At 40.2% G+C, this 20,288-nt stretch overlaps 1 protein-coding gene and 1 long non-coding RNA gene across 2 annotated transcripts; one reads left to right on the forward strand and one right to left on the reverse strand.

The window, feature by feature from the left end:
- Positions 1–824: 824 nt before the first annotated feature.
- CNDP1 (carnosine dipeptidase 1) lies at positions 825–18,527 on the reverse strand. The gene is made up of 12 exons (XM_052788484.1): positions 18,326–18,527; positions 14,062–14,180; positions 13,089–13,232; positions 11,298–11,460; positions 9,801–9,889; positions 7,638–7,838; positions 6,123–6,207; positions 5,394–5,554; positions 3,822–3,986; positions 3,496–3,637; positions 2,943–3,090; positions 825–2,087 (listed from the first exon to the last, which is right to left on the reverse strand). The coding sequence occupies exons 2-12, from the start codon at positions 14,137–14,139 to the stop codon at positions 1,982–1,984; spliced, it is 1,482 nt and encodes a 493-aa protein (XP_052644444.1). The 5' UTR covers positions 14,140–14,180; positions 18,326–18,527; the 3' UTR covers positions 825–1,981.
- Positions 10,136–15,568, forward strand: LOC128142421 (uncharacterized). The gene is made up of 3 exons (XR_008235392.1): positions 10,136–10,296; positions 12,809–12,940; positions 15,149–15,568. It is a non-coding gene; the product is annotated as an uncharacterized LOC128142421 (long non-coding RNA).
- Positions 18,528–20,288: the final 1,761 nt, after the last annotated feature.

A 20,288-nucleotide genomic window follows, 5' to 3' on the forward strand; every position in this document is an offset into this window, starting at 1 on the left:
CCTCACCAAGATTTTTACTCCTCTCCTCTGCCAAAAAGGTCATATTTACGGCAGCTGTTTCCTTCAATGGCGGTTGAAGCCACTTTGTAAAGCCACTGCAAAACAGGAGATTGCAAATAATGTTTTATGTCAATTGTATGTCTTCAAATACTTCAGCAAAATTTAGCCATTTACCTTTATGGAGTGATAGCTTTTAAGCACGGACCAATCTGCCCCGAGTCCTGTGCAGGCGCTGGAGTGCTTGCCCCTGCAGCGTTCCTTACCGTGCTGGTTCCGAAATGGTTTCGACAGGTGAAGGGAGCTGCGAGACTGCAGAGGACTTGATCTGCAAGTTGATGATGTGCAAACTGGAGTTTTCTGATCTTGGAAGCTTGGTCCTTGTCTTGTCTTGGAGTCTTCTCTCTTGAAATGGGCACCAAAATTTACACTGCGGTTATGCAGTCTGCAGAGCCAACATGAGTAAGAGAGACTGAGCTGGGTCCTCCTTTTGCCCTTGAACATGTCAGCAGCCGTCGGCCTTACTCAGCTCTTACAGCTGAACTGTGAGCCTCACAGCCCCAAGTAAGTCTGAAAATGGGTGTTTATCGAGAACCTGATTTGAAACCTAAGTATCTGGGATTATTATTGTTCCCGGATCTCTTAAAAGGCCAGCTACTTTTTTGTCCAGCTCCTAGGGATTGCAGGGGAGCTACTAAAAATCAGAGATTGTTTATTTATGTTTTGTAATTCAGCCAAGGCTTTTACCCTGATAACTTTTCACATCAGCTGTTCATTCAAGTTATCTGTGGTACAATATTCCCTTCTATAGACTCCACATCCACACCTTATGCTCTTAGTCACCTTTATTCTTGCAGGGAGATAGCAGGAGAGAAAAGAAAGATAGCAACTACTTTCTGTAATTTAATTCATGTAATTTGTTTTAGCAGTAGGGATAACACTACTAAGTTTTTGGTTAAATCTGGTTCAGTTGTTTTGGTTGCACAAATTAACTATGTGTTATGGTAAAAATCACATTTTGAAATTAAAAAAATACAGATTTGAGTTGTGTGATTTGTAGTAGGTGTTTTGCCTAAACAGCAAACAGAGCTCTCAACTATTGTTTTCATTTCAAAATATATCATTTGCCTCTGATAATTAGAACAATGTAAACTGATGCTTTAAAAGTAATTAACAACAACCAGTTGCTAATTGGGTGGAAAAATGCCCTTCTGATGACAGACTTTGGCTGGAACAGATGTTTACAAAAACTTTTTTCTATTGTACAAAAAGAAAGTCACACGAAGGAAACATATTATGTAGTGATTCCTAAAACTGTGCTTACAGCACAATTAGAGCAGATTTGGACTAAATGGGGGGACAAAGCAGAATCCAGACCTGGAAATGTTTATTTACTATTGCAGTTCTATTGACCTCAGTGATTATTCCCATAAATGGATGTTCATAGGCAAGTCTTCACATCAAATTCAGCAAGCTAATTGTACTGCATTTCCTATTTACAGCCTTCCGTGAAGGACAGGGAAGAGATTAACTTGATAGTGGGTCTTTCTTCAGACAATTACATAATGAAATTTTGTATGTAGTTAAGAGGAAACTACAGGGTTGTGTATTGCTCATATTCAGAAACTGGAATACGAGCTAGGCAGCATGAACATGGTGATACTACAAAACAGAAATAAAGTAATTTTAATAAAATAAATGCAAAAATTTCCTTTGCCCTGAATTTTAAAACTAAAATGTAACATATTCCACTCAACAAGAATGAATTGTCCCTAAGCCTATTTTATAGCATTAGGGATAAGATCACTTGATTGACTGGATCACAGATGCATGCCATTTAGTAGTATGCCAATTAATAGCATGGCATTTATTTTTTCCACCAATTCAGACCCACTGAATATGTAATTTATATGTTTTTCCAGATCGGGAAGTTAGAAAGCCTAAGACTAAAAAAGTGCTTTGCTGATTTTGTTGTGGTGGTCTGTCAGTTCTTAATCTCCGTGTTGGAAGTTTCATGTAAGTGCTGATGTAGCTTTGATATCTCCAGGAAAAACACTGCAAACACTTTGGTTCCTTCAATGTAGTTGTGTCTGTGGAGAAGGAAAGAAAGAGAATGAAGCCCTGTCAGGCTGTTCTACTCTTCAAATTAGCAGCATAGCCTGGTGAAGTTTTCGGAGGAATTTGCAAGATTGGTCACCCAAAAAAAGGACCCAGTGCGCAGAAATTCTGGACATCCTTCAATTGGCATTCCTCTGAAGGATTCACTGAGAAAACTCTTTCCAGTGCTATGTCCCCTAATTACTATTGTCTGTAGCCATAAGGGTTGAGGCTATATTGAGGGGAAACAAAAAATAATTGGAGAATTATTGTAGGATTCTCCAGTTCCTTGAGCTCAGCATGACTTGACTCAGAAGCTGCACAAACGTTCAGGCAACACGCTGAACAGTGTCTTACCATGGTGCCTCAAAGAATGAGCACAAGTGGCCACTTTAAGCTAATTTTGATATAATTACACTACTTCTGGTCTCTGTCATAGAAATACACCTTTATATCCATTTACACAGAAAACCATCAAAATCCTTAATTAACCATTAGCCTGCATACATCCACCTGGCATACTTCGAAATGGATGCTGTGACAGAAGAGTGCCCGTCTGCATCATCGTCTTTTAGACCAGAGGCAAATTTCATTGGTAGTGAAATGAAAATTGCCAATGTGACGTTGTTAAGGACTGAGTAGGCACTCCACGAAAAGTGCATAGCGGTATGCAATAGGTTTGGAATTTTGCTGTCTGCTTGGCACAGCAACAAGTTTGCCAGAGACAGTAGTTTGGGAATGTCCAGTGCACAGCAAAGCTTCCCATTTGGCTGTGCTTATTTGTGGGTACCAGGGGACTTCGGTTCTCCCCCCTTCTCTTATAGCACAAACAGACAAACAAAAGAAACCTGCTTATTTTTTCATTCTGGGAGTGCTCCCCATCATCGGCTGCTCCGATCGGAAACATGATCACACTTTTCTGCGTTATGGTCTGAAACATTCTGGCAACAGGAACTGTTGAACCATCCCGAATAAAATCTGGATCTTCTCCAAAAACTGAAATACATGGGAAGAATTAGTTCATTGTTAAATGAAATAAAGCTGCTTTCTTCTGCTACCATATATTTGAGCAGATAGCTGACACTAAGAGCTTCTGAGTAGACATTGTTTTGAGCACGTAGCCAATTGATTTCATGAGTCAGCTGCACTCTACAAATCTCTGGCTTCCTATCAGTACACAAAGAAACCAAATGAGGTCTTTTGGCTACTTCTATTAAATATACCCCAATTCAGCAAGGTGTGGAGGAAGATGTGGCTGGGTTGTTCTATCAAAATCAATAAGATTCATAGGGGTAAGTGACTATAGCACTGAATTGGGAAAACCTGTTTGCCCTATGGATGAGCACAATTCCCCTGCACACCTGCAGACACATTAAGAAGCAAAAAAAAGAAGGAACATACCTTTTTTTATTGCCCTTCTTGCTGCTTTATATAGTGGATCATTAACATCAGCAAGCCAGGGCTTTGCACCCAAAGGCATAGACACTTTCAGTTTGTTTGGACTGTTCCTCCTGGAAAAGACACCCTCCAAGTGCTCCACCACCTGCGGGGAGAGCACATTGCAGTCAGAAGCGTTCATCTTCTTGCAACTCAAGCTTACGCCCACTTCTGCTCTCAGAAACAAATAAATACTAGAAACATTCAGTTTACTACTTTGGGTGTAAATTTGTGAGGTGCTAAGAGGGACTTAGTTTACACAGTAGAGGCCAAAGAGGTTTGACTCTTACCTGTTGTTTCACAACCGAAAGGTCCATGTGGGGGACCTGACGGATTGAGAATTTGCCAATGACTTTTGCCGGAATGACTGTTTTAATTCCTGGTTCATGAAAAGCTCCTTCAATCCCATGAATAGAGAGAGAAGGGTAATGCCACAGGTGTAGAAGTATTTCTTCCTTCAAAAAAATAACATTGAAAATAAAAGGGATGACAGTGGAGCCATTCACAATTTGTATAAATTGATGTGAAGAAACAAGATTTTTCCATCCTAAAGTTTGTATTTGGAGACCTCTGTATTTTAAAGAGGTTTGATTTGTCATTTAAAAGCATGTGCATATCTTTTCATTTTAAAAAATACTACTTTTTTCAGTCAACCTTTGTTTACCTTTAGAAATATTTGGATAACAGCTTTTCATGCACAACAAGAAAAGTGGAGTATTGTTTTAAAATATCTTGGAAGTAAATTTTTCTAGTGTGATGAAAAATCAGAACAACTTCTGATCTGACCATCTGTTGATCTCAGAAATTCTTACAGGAGAAACCTGTGATCAGTTTAGCCAGACCCCTCCCAGATGATAGCAGGGAAGAAATTCTACTGATGAGCATTGAATAATACAATAGCTAAGATGATAATGTTCAGTAACCAAGTTGATCTGTTTTTCTAGAGAAGGTAAGGGGGATTAAAAAAAAAAAAAAAAAAAAAGGGAAATGTTTCTTCTGAGGAAGAAAGGAGAAATATATAAATTGGTTTTCATGTAGAATCCCAGGGCGCTGCTCCTTTCCTTGTACTCCAGTTTTACAAGACTGGAGTTTTATGTACATATAAAATTTGCACCACTTCATCCTCATATAGGTAAAGCATCAAAACTTATATAGCGTAGTTACATTATACTTCTGTATTACTGATTATTACTGTCTAGCTTAGGCTAATTTGGAAGCTTTTTCATGGAAATAAAAGCATCCCTGTTAAAGCTTATACCACTATAATTACGTTAGTGATAAAAAAAATGAATCACTTGTCTCCTTTCTCCCAGCTGCCACTCTTGTGCAGAGAGATCTTTCTGAGCCAGCCCTTACCTGCTGTTTTTTATTTAGAATATAATTTTTAAATGCTGGTAAAGAGAGGTTTATAGCTTTGGGTGCTTTTTTGGCATGCTCAGCAGACATCAAAATCTGAATTAAGTAAATAAAAACCACCCAAAGCACATCTGCCTAAAGCTGCCTCCCATTTTGCAGAGCTGAATACAACTTCTTTCCTACTATATAATCTGTATGCAGGGGTTTTAATGCTTATTTTGTTTGGCTGGTTAGGTATGGGTAAGAGAAGTGGTAGTGCAAGGAAGACGGAGCAATACTGTTAATTTTGCATTGATTATTCATATTTCAGATCACTTTCCCCAGGTGCGGTAGCTTACATTTTCAGCAGATTAATTTTATTTACCTTTTAATGCTCTGTGTTCCTTTATTTCATTTTGAGTTTGCCATTGACTGAAAATATCTTTTAGGTTGGCTTTATACGTAAATACTATGAATAGGTGATTTAAATTCTTTCTGCTGACCATTTATACAGGTTTTTATGTTACCTTGGTGCCATAGAGGAATTTTTTCACGCCACTATTCTTTTTATGTTCCTCTAGATCAAATTCAATCGATTCATATAATTTCCTCTCCTTTTCTGTCAGGGCAGCAACGCTGTCGTAGATTCCAGGGATCTGAATATGACCTGTGGGATCCACAAGGCTGTCTACAAAATTAGAGAGAGATACCAGTACAAGTGGGACCTATTTCTTCCACTTGGCAGTCATAACACCTTTTCCCTTCTACCTAACTCTTTACTGAATGAGTAAGCCTAACAACTAACTACTAACAACTGTTTGCATCCGTCAAGTTGTGGCACCTAACTTGATGTATTTTTCATATTTATTAAGAAAACCATTGAGCTGCTGTTTGTGTGTAGCATGTGGTGTGTCAGCCCAGCTGCCGACATGAAAACATCATCTTACTGAGATACAAATCAGTGCTTAAAAGTCAGGTTTCGCTACTTGTGTATGTATTCAAGTTGCTGGCCATTCTTAAATGTTCTTGATCGATGCACGACTGACATCATCTTGACGGGCACATGTCTGAGGTCCTGGCCTTACTGTGGATATTGCCTTCCTCAGCTGCTGCCACCATAGCTATGCTGAGATTTGGAATCTTGCTTCAATTAGACTTGCCTTACTTGGGTCAATTAAACACAGCACTGATCTTTGTTAGGCTGATTGCTAGCCGTTGCTCCCCAGTTACTCCTGAGCAATGATGCGTGTTATTACCCAGCAGAGCTATCAGGTCCGTCAGCGGCTCATGAATGATGCCTCCAAAAGTTCCAGAGTGAAGGTCCTTCCCGCCACATTCAACCTGTACCAAAACCACTGGTTACATATAAACACTCCCTACCTTATTCCTCTCCCAGTGTCTATTTTTCACAGCGACCGGTGGCTTCATTTTCTTAAATGAGGCCACAAATGAATAGAAAACAATTATGTGTTTCTATTTATAAAATGGAAAACATCATGTCAGGAACAATCTGCTTTGGTGAAGACAAGATAAAGCTCTGTTGTCAACCACTGGAGAGAGAAATTCAGCTGTCTATAGCACTTAGAGGTATTTGAGAGCAAAGGTCCCTCTCCATCCCCTCTGTAGCTTCAGTAAGATTAAATACATCCTAAGCAAAAGACTTGCATATTACGGTTCCTAATATTGCAGAATAAATTCTTCAAGTTCTCTATCCTTTTTATTTAATGCAAAATCTTCATAACAAAGGCAAGAAAGAACCTTACTTGTTTTGCATTAAGAAAATATATGTCCAACCTTAATTCCAAATTGCAACAAATAAGAATTTAGAGGTCTCTTGAATCATAAGGCTTTAGAATAGAGAGAGGCATTTGGTTTATTAAATGGGTTCTTTTTCCAGACACATTTTCATACTCGGGTTTATCATAAACTATTTTCCTGCAACAAACTTGTTTATTCTTCTCAAAACCTCATTACAGCCAAGTGTCTGGTAGCAGGCAGAGATCATTTTTGATGTTTTAATAGCATCATTTTTCTTAAGCAAGACATAGAAGAATTGAATCAAGGCTGCCGAGGCTCTTTTGGTTAAAAACAAATTTCATTCTTTTTCAGACATGAAGGTTAATGCAGATTTTTCTTTAGTTCTCAAGTTCTTTAATCTTCTCTCTGAATTCCTTTTATGATTCATCAGGAAGTTTCCAGGTGAGAAATTTCTGCTTTTCATTTCACAGTAGCTCATATTGGCTGCTAAATATACTACAGTGCACCGTTATTTGCTTCTGCCAATGGTTACAAAAATTTTGTGTGGCTTTTAAGCCTGAGGATCCAACTAAATGGAGTCCCTTTAGACAGATACATTGCAGTAAGCAGTATCTGCTGCAAAAGGGCAGAGCAGCAGAAGACGTGGTTTTGGAGTGAGAGAATCGGGGGGTGTGGGGACGATGCTGCAAAAGAATGGAGTTGGTGTGCGGAGGGGGTGACGAGAAAAGACTGGGAGAGTGACAGGAGAGTAATGGGATAGGAAAGGGATCAAGGGGAGAGAGGTAAGTGGAGAAATGATGATTGAAGAGAAGTTAATGGAAGTAAATAAGGCTAATTGAACTGAAATGAGGAGGGAAATCTGTACAAGCCAAAAAGGATACGGAAGAAAGCTCTGTATTTGTAAATATTAAGCTTGCTCTCAGTCTTTCTCTGCATGCAGATGTAGATGTGATTACAGGTACATCAGTGCTCTCTGGTCAGGGGCGCAGCTCAAATGAACCTCTGTCCTTTACCTCCACAAAGAAGCAGGCATTTCCCCGACTCCCATAGGTAAGGGCAGGCTTCTTGTTGCTGAGCCAGACGTTGTCCGAAATCACAATATAATCAACATCAGAGAAAAAGCACTGGTTTTCTTCTTCGAGTAACTTTTCTAGCCCCAAGGACCCTGCTTCTTCCATGCCTTCAATTACAAACTTGAAGTTCACTGGCATAGCCTAAATGAACGTTAGAGAAGTCTGTGTAAGGAACAAGCATTTTCAAAAATAAAAAAAAATTCTTTACAATCAGAAGCAGACTGGCTTGCAGTACACATTGTGTTAGCAAAAGAATGACATGGGATATATAGCTTGCTTCAGTAGAAAGGGCAGTGATAGACAGTTTCCCAGAAAAACTTTTTTCCTCATGTTTTTATCTACTTTTCATTTTTGAAGGAGAATAAGTGATACCTTTTTTCCTTCTTTGTGATTTCAGAAAACTTGCTGGACTGTCTCATTAAATGGGCTTTCTCTCAGTGCTATTAAATATTCTAATTGCTTTGGAAATTCTAACTGTGTAATAACAGTTGCATTTTCACAGAAAATTTCCTGCCTCATATTTCCACTGTTAGTGCCCATGCGAGAACCACTGTCAGAGGTCCACTGCTGTGGTTTTCCCAACACGTTATCTATCGTCAGAGTTACTCACATGGCGGTAAAAATGCTGCTGGTGATTCTACTGTAATTGTCCTTTTAGCACTCATGAATTCGTTTGCCTGCTAGTTCATAAGGATGCATTTCCAAGGGTAATTAAGAGAACTTTTATTATGGCATAGTGCGAGTTAGAAATGCTGACATGTCCGTAGGAGAAATAAATTTGAACTTAGTTTCCCATTCCAATTCATTTTCTCATTACAGGTTTTAAGATGTTTTCTCTTTTGATTCAATGCTCAGATTAAATGCAGGAACAAATGCGTAGAATTAAATGAATGTGTGTTATGGATGGGTTCACCAATGGTTCATTGAACGACCACAAACTGTTCATGAATATTGTTTGACGGTCTGTGCTGTTTTCTAGGGAAAGGCTTCAAATGACAAAGATGTCTTTTTGCTTGCTTGTTAAAATGCCAAAATAGCTATTAGTGATTTGAAAAACTGGAAAGATACAGAAAGACAGCCCCATAACCATATCCACTTACAACAGCTAATCTGTAGGCAAATAACGTGTGTGTTTGCTAGCACTTATGAGACACTGAGGTCAATTCAGTACTGTTGATGCAAGAAAAACACCAGTTTTTCAGAAGGTTGCAAAAGGACTTTAAAAGTCAAGACTTAACACTCAATTTGTGCCGTAATGTCATAAAAGAGGCACAAACCTGTTTCTTAGCGATCTAACAAAATGTGTCGTGCAAATTCACCTTAAAGGATGCTTGCTAACCAAGTTATAAGCTTAGACTATATGTTGGTTTAGCTTTGCATGGGGATACAACTAGCCCAAAATTATTAAATATGCAGACTGATTTGAAGATAACTATGTTGGTCATTGTAGTCATTTAGGCAAAAGTTTGACTTTTGGAGATATGTCAGTCTCTAAGCGAGTATATTTGTACTTGGTTAATGCACCCATTCAAAACATTTGCTTTGATAAATTTAATACATTGTTGAAAGAACAGCCTATTACGTACGAGCCTTTTTAGACACTTATTCTCTTCATACATACACATGAATTGAAGGTAACTTGTAGGTAGACAAAATCAAAGATCAGCAGAATGTAACAGCAGAGATGAGTCTTCATGACCAAACTGTGATATATGTTATTTTGCCATTTTAAAAGCTCTCAAGAGAATAGGGTATCAAAGCTGTTTAATGTATGTAATATATATTGAATGCTTCCCCTAGTGTGGTTTCCTCTGAATGGCAATGACAGCGATACCATATTTACATTGCATACAGACTGTTCAAAATAGAAATGCTCAAGGACAGATTCTTACTGGAGTGGGACTAGTGCCCTGTATATAGCATTAGAAATAAGCTAATATTTCAAGATGTATGTGGTCTGTTGGGACAGAGACATATCATCTAACTCACAGGAATGTAAATGCATCCCTCCAGAGATATAACAACAACAATAATAATAATAACAATAATAATAACAACAACAACAACAATAATAATAACAATAATGTCCTCATTGATACCTACTAATTTCAAAGCTCTAAATGTTTCCACTGCATTTATCCAAGCTAGGACAGGTCCTTTATTATCTGTTGCTCCACGCCCATAGAGATTTCCTTAAAAAGAAAAGAGGAAAGTTTTTAAGAAATCTTTGAAACTTCTCTTGTCACTTCAATGTAATCAGCAAAATCCTGTTGCCACAGAAGCTGCAGTGGTGTGTCAAGTGAAGTATCAAAAGAGTGAGGATTTCATTGACTTGTTTTAAATAAGGTGATGGGTGTTTCCAATGGACTCGTACCCTTTTTTAAAATCTTTTTTCCTTTTATATACATCATATTGTGGTTTCTGCTACATGTCAATTTCTGAGCTTCACTTTTGTTCTTAGGAGCTGTTTGTTCACACCAGACATGCCTGAAGAGTTTGCGCAATATGCAGCTTCTGTATACATCAGCCAGCCCAGGGAACAAGCAGCAAAGACACCACAGGTAAATACCACAGTAGAAGTGTGAAGCTACAAGTCTAGGTACGTAACTTTTTTTTTTAAGCATTTAACCGTACGGTTATGTACAGGGACAGATTTCACTTTCATGAACAGTGATAAATTTCTGGAGGCAAACTGAGTTACCCCAGTAAGGCTGTTTGGAACTGGTCCCAACCTGTGGAATGGGCAACTTAATGGTTATAGCACGGGCCTAGGAATCGGGATTTCTGAGTTCTTGGGGTCTTACTCATCCACTGACCCTCTACCCGTCATTTTTGTTCCTTCAGTGAGTGGAGCTTTTCATGTCTAGCTGGCTGTAGTGGAAGGACAATTACATTCTCTACAGCTACCTGCAAGGGTGTTGTAGTGAGGTGGGTGTTGGTCTCTTCTGTCAGGTGTCTGGAGATAGGACAAGAGGAAATGGCCTCAAGTTGAGGCAAGGGAGATTTAGGTTAGATATTAGGAAAAATTTTTTTACTGAGAGGGTTGTCAAACATTGAAATGGGCTGCCCAGGGAAGTGGTTGAGTCACCATCCCTGGAGGTATTCAAAAAGCGAGTGGACAGGGTACTCCGGGGCATGGTTTAGGGGGCATGGTTAATGGTTGGACTCGATGATCTTGAAGGTCTTTTCCAACCAAAATGATTCTATGATTCTATGATTACGGGGGGGGCCTCACATTCTTCCACCACAAAAGCTCCTTAGCTCCAGTGTGGCAGGTGGAGGTACTAATGGATCTCAAAGCAACAATGGGAAGTGCGAGGGAGGATAATAGTTGATGCAACAACCCAACAAGACTTTTAAAGCAGAAATGGATTCTCTATTGGAAACTCTAGAAAGCGGCATTAACCTCACGTGGCTCTTCCACACCAAATATTAGGCAATCACTGATGGGTCTCACAACTCAAAGCTGCTGGATTTGCCCCAAAGATTTCCATGGGAGAAGTCCTCATGCTTTGGTTAAATATACAGGGAGCCTCCTTCCACTCAGAATCTCAGTCGTGTATTCAAATAATGATACAAAACTTAACACCAGGTACACACCATCGATTTCAGTCAGCGTGTAAGGGTCAGTTTTCCAGCCATCTTCCTTTTTGGCAGGCTGCACATCCACGTGACCGTAGAAACATACAGTGGGGTTTTGTGGATCCTTCCCCAGTTCCCCAAGAATCACAGGAGGCAGTGGGAGGTCCTGACCATCAGGCAACTGTGCAGAAATGTTAAAAAAAAGCAACTAAGGAAAAACAAACCTTTGAAAACTTACGAATGTTATTAAAAAACCCTGGAATTCTCAGTATTGAAAATCCTTCTACATACTCAATTGACTCTGATTTGATCACGTGCACAAGTCTGACTTTGAATCCAGCTCTAACCTACCTAGAGAAATTAAGACTTTTCTCCCCACCTGTTTAGGTTCTGCAGGGACTTTATGGAGCTATTCTAACATTTTACTGTCATAAATGCCCTCATTACTAAACTCTTATTTCCCAGCACTGGAGAAGACAAAGCTGACTGTGTGCTGTAGTGACAAAAGCATATGTTGTGACACTGAAATAGTCAAAAGCCACACAAACTAATTTGGGGTTTGATTTCACCACAGATGGAGGGCAGGAGGTCTGTAACCTCAAATACAGAAACAAAATAAAGTTTTTCTGGCAGGAGGCGGCAGCAGCTATTTCAGACTGGTTTGAAAACAGGTTAAGGCTCTAAAACTAATCCTGTAATGTACCGCTGTGCAGAACAGATCTCTGCATTGGCCAAGAGAGGCTGGGTATCTCACAGGAGAGAGAAATAAGAAGTGCAGGAATGTGTGTACTTCCCTTGTATTCACCAGTAATATCAGTCTGCATTGGCGTGTTGCAACCCAAAAGCGTAGCTGCTTCTTGCAAAGCAGTCAAAGGAAAAACTCATTTTGTGAAACAATATTTTGGCCCTAGGCAGAGAAAAGTGTCTCCGGTCTCTACTCCAACAACAGGTAATCCAGTCCCCACTGCTATCAACACAGACTGTTGCTATATATTTTGGCAATCATAACTGCATGCCAAGTGCATGCTAAGGTTTTAATTTTAACTGCATTCATTACTACTATTAAATGACATAGCCTTAATATTAAAGTATTGCTGTGCTGCAAGGTCCTTGTGCTAAGACTCACAATCCTCCCCAGAAGCCTCAGAGGAAGCAAAAGGGAAACTCTATTAGTGAACTTTCAGATTCCTGTTAGAGTAGAAATCTAACAACCCAGGGCAGGAAAGTGCCACCAGCTACAGGAAGGCAAGTAATTTAGAGACAAAGATTTCTCAGAGATTAACTCTTGCCTGTTGCTTTCCAACAATCATTAAGAAAATGGCTTGGAGCGTTTGTCAGAAGCTCCCAAAACCAAAGATGATGCTTGAGATAGCTAGCCCTTTCTGTCCAGCAACATTTTTCTTATAAAAGCTACCTCCCTCATATAAACACTTTGGTGATGAACAGTGCATTAACTATCAAGCATCATTACTCAGAAGAATGTAAAAAGAAGAGCTGGTAAAAAAACCTCAGGCCTTTTAATTTTGCAGACTGCTTCCCTCCAGTTAAAAGCATCAAACTGTCCCTGATACGCAGAGAACATCTATTTGCATTTGGATTGTCTGTGTGGTCTCCCAAGTCTGTTCTCAGTCTGAGGAGGGACTGATTTCAGCAGGTATCATGTAGCTACAAGACTATTGATAAATTGTTACCTAGCTACAAAAAATATCAGCATGTCATAACATACATATGCATACACATAGCACTGAATGTAATAGGTAGACCACATGTGCAGATATGATGTTTTAAATGCAAGAATCAGACAAGCACCTGATGTGACCCCAGGTTTACTGAATTAACAGTGGCTCCCAGCGCTGCAAGTCTGTCTGCTGCCAACACCATCATTCGTATTACTTCTTTCCTCAGATCTGGTTGAACAGAATCACTTTGCACAGCCACCCATTCCTTAAGATCCTGCGCAGGAAGGAGAGAAGTGCAGTTAAATCACCCAGGATGCTGCGGCGTTTGGCCCTCAAACATGAGAAGTGTCACATTGGAAGATGGTTTCATTTTTATCCCGTCACAGCAATGCCATGCATGCTATGAGGCTTCAGAATTGAGAGGAATTGCTTAGATGGGTCCCCAGGGTTGAGAGTCCTGATTTTCTAAACAGGGAGGGTGCCCACGCTTAGACATTCGCACTGTCAACCATGGATCTAAAACCCAGTGGAAGAGGAGGTGGACTAGACGCTGACCAGTTTGCATCGCAGAAATTGCATTATGTACAAATTACCTTGGTGATCCTCATGAGGATTCAGAAGTGCTCATAGCTTTAAAGCATAACTGATACTGACTGGACTGATTATATTTCTGCCTCTTCACAAGGAACTGATAAAAATGAAAGCACAAGCCAGCATGGGACCAAGACTCCTCTCCTTGTCAAGAGCAAACCTACAAAAATCAGTTCTGATGTAAAGCAAGCGCGAGAGCATCCTATCTGGCTTGCTTCTCCCACGCAGGTGCATTTTGGCTCAGTGGAACCTCTCTCTGCCCACACTCAAAGGATGCCCACAGCCGTCCGGTTTGTGGAAGTCCATGGTAATCCCTCTTCCACCCGAAGGGTCCCCAGCACAGACTGTCCCCTTGCAGCCTTGCTTTGTGAAGCACAAGTGGCACACCTCCGGCCAGACCTGGAACCCTGCTCGTTACCTCAGTGGCAAACTCCCATCTGGCACATAGAGCACAGGCCTCCGGGGCACCCGTTCCGCACTCGTCATTTCACTGCAATATCGTTAGCTCCTACCTTGATGAAATCACTTTGATGTCCATCAATGTACTGGAAGATCTCCATCTCCAGCTCTGAAGAGGATGATGAGGACATTACCACCTTAGGGAGTAGCACGGGGCTGAGATGGATGCTATCTGAAAGTTAGGGATAAAATTCAACACGTTAGAGACATCCTGCAATAAGCACTTCTTTTTGGTGCTAGAGAGGATAGACAATTGCAAAGTGCTGAGCCTATTTAAGTCTCATTTAAGCTCTTCAAGCCAGGAGAAAGCATACCTGAATTATTTTATCACATAAAACCTTCAATTGACTCATAGTCAAGTTTCTGAAAGAAAAAAAGTAGAAAAATGACCCAAGAGTGAGCAGCTTTAAAATTTCTGCTTTATAGGTAAATTAGGGGAACCATTTTCTAAAGAAACATTTGCTGCATCAATTTTCAATGCACAAACCTCAAATTGTACATTCTGGGAAGACAACCCCAGGGGAAGACTTGCAAACACCAACACATACCAACAGCCCAGGAGACTCATCTTTTTTTTTAGTTTGTTTCCAGAAGGAGGGAGAAAAATGGATTCACTGACACACGTTGCATATTTCACATGAATAAGGGAGAACAATCCTGACACTGGAGAGTATTAGACAACAAATAGCTTTTGTGGTTGAATAAGAACAGTGTCAATACTGAAACACTTGATAAGTGCAGAAGTCATTTAGTACTTGCAAACCTCTCTGCCATCTTGTTTTTGATGAGATGAGTGAAGATTTAAAAACTCTAAGATTTAAAAAAGTGTTTTTCTTCCTTCCTGAAGTTTATCCTTCCTGTTTCCTTGAAGTTCTTCCTGTAGTTTCTTGAATCGGTGTTAGCAGAGTAATGCTTGGATGACTAAATACTTGACTGGGCTAAATTCAGAATAGCTGCTGTATTGGGCTGGGCGATGGGATGGACTCCAAGGTCAAAACCCAACACTTTGATTCTAAAAATATTCTATACTGGTAACAAAATGTGCAGTTGCAGGTCCATCCGTAATTCCTTAACTTTGATGCATTGCTAAGGTGATAGGCTATGGTAATATTAATAATTTCAATTATGTTTCTCTGACAGAGGAGAAAGATTGAAAACCCAAGCATGATGAACAAGAGGAGGGAAACATTGTTAACTGTGGCTGGAGATCCTGGCTGTATGAAGGATGGGCCCCATTTTCCAACCTTCCCTTAGAAGCAAGGTTGCACCCACATTGCCTGTGACACAGGTCACGTTCTGAAGTAAAGCTTTGAGAAGGCCTGTGACACTAGATGTAATCCCCAGTGTCCAGTTCCTGATATCCATTGATGCTGGAAACACTGGTATTGGAAGAGACCAAACACCAGTTTTGCAGGAGAGTGAAGCTGCAAAGCACTGCTGCGGAGATGACTTGTTAACCGAGACAAGGAAATCCAAACTGGGGTAGGATTTTTAGGATAGAAAGATTAAATGTAAGCATATTATTTAAATGTAGGAATATTATTTAAATGCTAATACTTGCTGGGGAAAAAAAACCCCGTAACTGATAATCAAAGTACCATTTTCTTCTCGCATTTTTTTCTCCATAAAAAGGTGAATCCTACCTCCAAGAGGTGGATCTAATTAACCATCCCCTTCAAATAGTCACATCACCAGTCACAGCAGCAGCTATTTGGCCTAAAGCAATTATTACAGGAATTTTTGAAGCAAACATGAAAAAAAAAAAAATCAGGACATTTCAGAAGAGACAAAGCAGCTTCTGGGATTTAGCAGCAAAGATGTGGTAGAGAATGAGGTTTTGGGGCTTGGTAGCTTAGGTTGTAGTCAACTTTGGATAGAGACCAGCAGTCCCAGGCTGGGGAGGTGGTAACTCTGTGTGGGTATTGGGTAACCCCAATGAATAGAGTTTCCTGACAAAGAGGAGATGCTGGCGCTTGCTGGGTAGATACAGGAGGGCATCTGAGCTGAGACACTGCAGGTCATGTCCAAAAGGGGCCCAAGGTACAGGGAGGTGATCAGTATTAAGTAAAAGCTGAGCATGGAGGCTATTTGTGGTGTTTGCTTCTCTTTTTCTTGCTGTGTGCTTTTAGGGGACAAGGCAACGGCTCTGCTTGTGTGACGTTGCTCGGTCTCGCTTTAGCGAGCGGCGGGTCCCAGGGAGAGCAAAGTTTACCTTCACGCTGGTCCTTATTACAGACATAGTGTCTTCCACCTCCACGCTGGGTCTAGCAGAGGGGAGCTGGTTCCCGCACGGGCCGAGGAGAGGATGGGACCCATGATGGGTACCTTTGTGAGGGGTTCCAAAAATTGCAAGGCACCGCAAGTCCAGAAGGGAGTGATAGGAGCAGGTATTGTACAGTGTGGTCATTCATCCCAAAGCGGGATGAATCCCAGTCTTGCCATAGGCATTGCCAACAGGCAGGTCGAGAGATCCCAGCATGTGAGGATTTTAATCAGATGTTCACCTAGAGAGACTTTAGGGCCATTACCTTCATTTATCACAAAGCCTGCTACATGCCTCAGTTTCACATGTATTTCACTCATTCTTTCTACCTTGCCATTTCCAAACCTCAATTTGGAAAATATTTGCAACAGAGGCCACTGAATGTGCCCTCATTTAACCTTGCCATAGAAAACCAGACAGGCTTCTCCAGGTTCAGTTACTTATAAAAACAACACCTTTTGGGTATGCCACACCTGAACAAGGAAGATCATAACACAGGTCAGAACATGGCTGCTAGAGTAACCAAGCTCATGCAATGGAAAAGTACCAGTGACTCCATCCTATATAATTTTCCCTCTTTCTGTTCAAGTATTCAATTTTGCTGAATTCTAAGCATTTTCGCTTTAAAAAGAATGAATATATATACAGTTGGCACCTTATCGTGACTTGAAGAAACATGTATCTTTTAATTTTACATGAAGGTCAGAATTACAAAAGGGCTGCTTATACAGGGAAAGTGTGCTGTGGTGCTGGTATCTTCTGCTTTTTATCCACATTATATACAAATGACCTGGAAAGTTGCGGACAAGAGATGTATGTCTTCAAGTCATGTTTCATTAGCTTTTAACTGTTTAAGAAAATGAAACAAGGAAACTAAAATGCTGTGAAGGAAAAAAACCCCAAACATTCAAACAAGCAAAGCATCCTAGGAATTTTTGAAATAATTCTGAGAAACAGAGACAGACTTCAAGAAAAGCTTATAGAATACCACAAAAATAGTTGCTTTCATAGACAAAAATAAGCATGAACAGTGGCAAAGTTGGGAAAATGAACATGAGGAGATACTTACACAGTCCTGCAGATTAGCAGAGTGCACCAAATGCTAATAATTCAGACAAGAAATTAGGTAGCAGCTATGTTGTGCTATACTTGAGGGAGGGAGGGGAGTAGCAAATGGAACTTCATGTTAATGCACTGCTAATACACAGACAATGCTGCTCAAAAGCATTTGGATTGCAACTGGGAAAGCTTGTGTAGAAAAGGGAGTTGGTCTAATAAAGCAGTAGAAAGATTTCAGGCAAGGCTAAAATAGCTCAGTGTTATGAGGAAGGGAAAAATGATTTGAAAGGATGATAAAGCCTGTGGGGGAAATATCAAACAAAGACTTCAGTGTTCAATTTCAAGTGTATTTTATTTGATCTCATTTTAAAGAGCAGTTGCTACTTTATAGAAAAATGTAGTATGACTATTTTTAGAAATAATGCATGACAGGCATGCAGTTTCTCTTCCTTCATTCCTTAGTAGTAAGAACATTCTATGTCTCACTTCCTCCCATCTCGTTAGGTACTGTTAAAAGAAAACTTGGTGTTCTTCAGTGGCGATTTAACAAGAAATCCAAGTTGATTCTTTAACTAGGATGACTCTTTGACAAAATATCAACTAAACTTACAAACATTTGAGAAGCAGCTCCTGAACATGCTTTGCCACCCTCCTCGCCGTTCCTGAAGAACACACCTCACGTGCTTTCCTCCCTGCAATGCAGCATTTGAGGTGCGTGGGGGGGGGGGGGGGGGGGCAATGAAAATTGAACATTTTGCAACCAACCCCAGAGAAAAAACCAAGTCAGAACTCGCCTAGTTTGCAGATAATATAAAGACCATTTGACATGAAAGGAGATAAAGATGTGTATGGCAGTAGGAGCTATTTTACCACACCAATGGTGGGCTCCATTGAAAGGAACGTTCCCCCTAAGCAATCATCGTCAAGGAAGATAACAGAGATAACTGGGTTATTATTTAACCTCTGTTGACAACATTCACTGATAAGTGGCCTACCTTTGGTGGAAGCAGGCAACCAAGCCTCAGTCACCTCTCCAGCTGACGAGGTGAGACCCTTGGAGGAGGAGGAGGAGGAGGATGACTCTTCCCGTGGCAGTTCTCAAGCACAGCCCTGACCACGTGCAGCCACTGTCGTAGCAATGAGCAGGAGCTGCAGAGATCCAGGCACCTGCAGGGGGATGAACGCCCGCTCACAGAGCCTGACCGCATTTGAAGACGATTAAAGAAATGGCACCAAATCCAATAACTGTGTAACAGCAATGAAAATGTTTAGTGGAAAGCGTAGGTAAGATCTGGCACTTGCTGGCAGGCGACACTGCAATGCCCAGTGCTGTTTCCAGCAGTCAGCTCTTAAAAAGCGTTGCAATATGAGCTGCCTTAAGGGCGTTTTGGAGAATAGTAATGACTAGCCCTGCCCTTGCTCAAGCCGACCCCTTAGAGGAAAAAGCGAGACCCTGTTTATCGGTTCTGCTTTGCTGTAATACAGATGATATTAAAAAAGAAAGTGCTTACCTCTTTGTGGTCTTGTTTTGCAGCTGCCTTTATGGCTGGTGATGAGAGCTTGAACTGGAAGGATCTCCTCTCACACCTGCAGAACAGGGACATTTTTATCTCAGTTCACCGATATGTTCTGCAGTTATAAATGGTTACTCCGAAGTTAAAGATTAACTTTTGGTTTAGATGCTTAAGTCTGCTTGTCTATCATATAATAATCCAAGTAGGATCCAAATTTCTACCATATCAAGCCGTGAGAAATTTTCCCATCTCCTTTTCCTCCTCCTTTTCTCCCTGGAAGTCCCAGTTCCTAGCAGGAATCCCAGCGTCAGAAAGCACTTTAGTGTTGCTGATAAGTGTTGCTGCTTTACAATAGTATTTTGGAGGACTTAGAGAAAAGAGGTGGCTTTTGTTTGTTGCTTTGATTTGAAAACTGGAAAAAAAAAAAAGAATACATTTCTGTTAAGGAGAAGAATTTCTCCCAGGAAGTAGTATTTCACTCTGTGCCCACTGAGGAGAAGTAATTCACTATTTACCTAAGAAAATTTCCTGAGCTTGACTGCTCACTGGTTTGCAATCAGATAAACCCTGGTAGAAAAAAAATCCTTTTTAGAAAGACAGCTGCACTGTCTTTTGCTCTTTTCATTGCAAAAAGGTTAATAGGAAAGAACAGCAGGAGGTACAGCTAAGTACCAACCTACATGCACTAGTGTGTAAAGCCAAGCTACTAACCTGGTTCATGATGCCCTTAAAACACAGTGAGCACCAAAAGGAAAATTAGAGTATACATGAAGAATATTTGCTATATTCTGACTTGCTGGGATGGCATTTGACATCCACATCTAAAGTGCATTGTACTCACTTAGATGTGGATAACCTCACCATCTTCTTGCTGCCAGTTCTTCCATAGAGGGCCTCTAAACTTGTAGCAAATTTTAGGTGCTCGTGTTTGTGTAGAATTTTCCATCCTTATGGTCCTCCATCCATTGTGAAAGAACTGCTCTTCACATGATCAGATTCAGTAACAAGCAGCAGCCTTCAAAGGGAGGTCAAGGTCCTGTCTCAGAGCCTTACAAAAACCATTTCTTCTTTTAAGTACTTGTTCTTCATTTGATTAATATATAAAATCTCATTTGGAAATGAAATGCAAAAGTTGGGGGGAAATTAAATGTTTATTTGTATTTATTTAAAACAATCCTATTTTTACATGAATCCTGCCTTCCTTTATCCTAACTTTAAATGTTTCATACTGGAGTTACTCCTGAATTACAATACTATGAGTGAGATTAGAAATAGGTCTACTAAATTCAGTCATTCAACTACTTGCTTATTTATCACTTCATACTACTGAGAAACTATACTATTGTGGAAAAAAAAAGAGTGATGATTACTTTGTAGCTTATTATTTCATTGCTAATTGCTCCTTATTTTATAACATATAACTTGGAACAAGATTTAGAGTCCA

Source organism: Harpia harpyja, chromosome 5 (assembly GCF_026419915.1).
Source record: "Harpia harpyja isolate bHarHar1 chromosome 5, bHarHar1 primary haplotype, whole genome shotgun sequence".
Lineage (NCBI taxonomy): Eukaryota > Metazoa > Chordata > Aves > Accipitriformes > Accipitridae > Harpia > Harpia harpyja.

Coding starts and splice junctions, on each gene's coding strand:
- CNDP1 (XM_052788484.1), bottom strand. CDS start 14,139: ATGTCCTCATCATCCTCTTCAGAGCTGGAGATGGAGATCTTCCAGTAC. Junction 11,461..13,088: donor TAAACCTGGGGTCACATCAG/GTGCTTGTCTGA, acceptor ATTTCTGCACAG/TTGCCTGATGGTCAGGACCT. Junction 6,208..7,637: donor ATGCCTGCTTCTTTGTGGAG/GTAAAGGACAGA, acceptor GTTTTGGTACAG/GTTGAATGTGGCGGGAAGGA.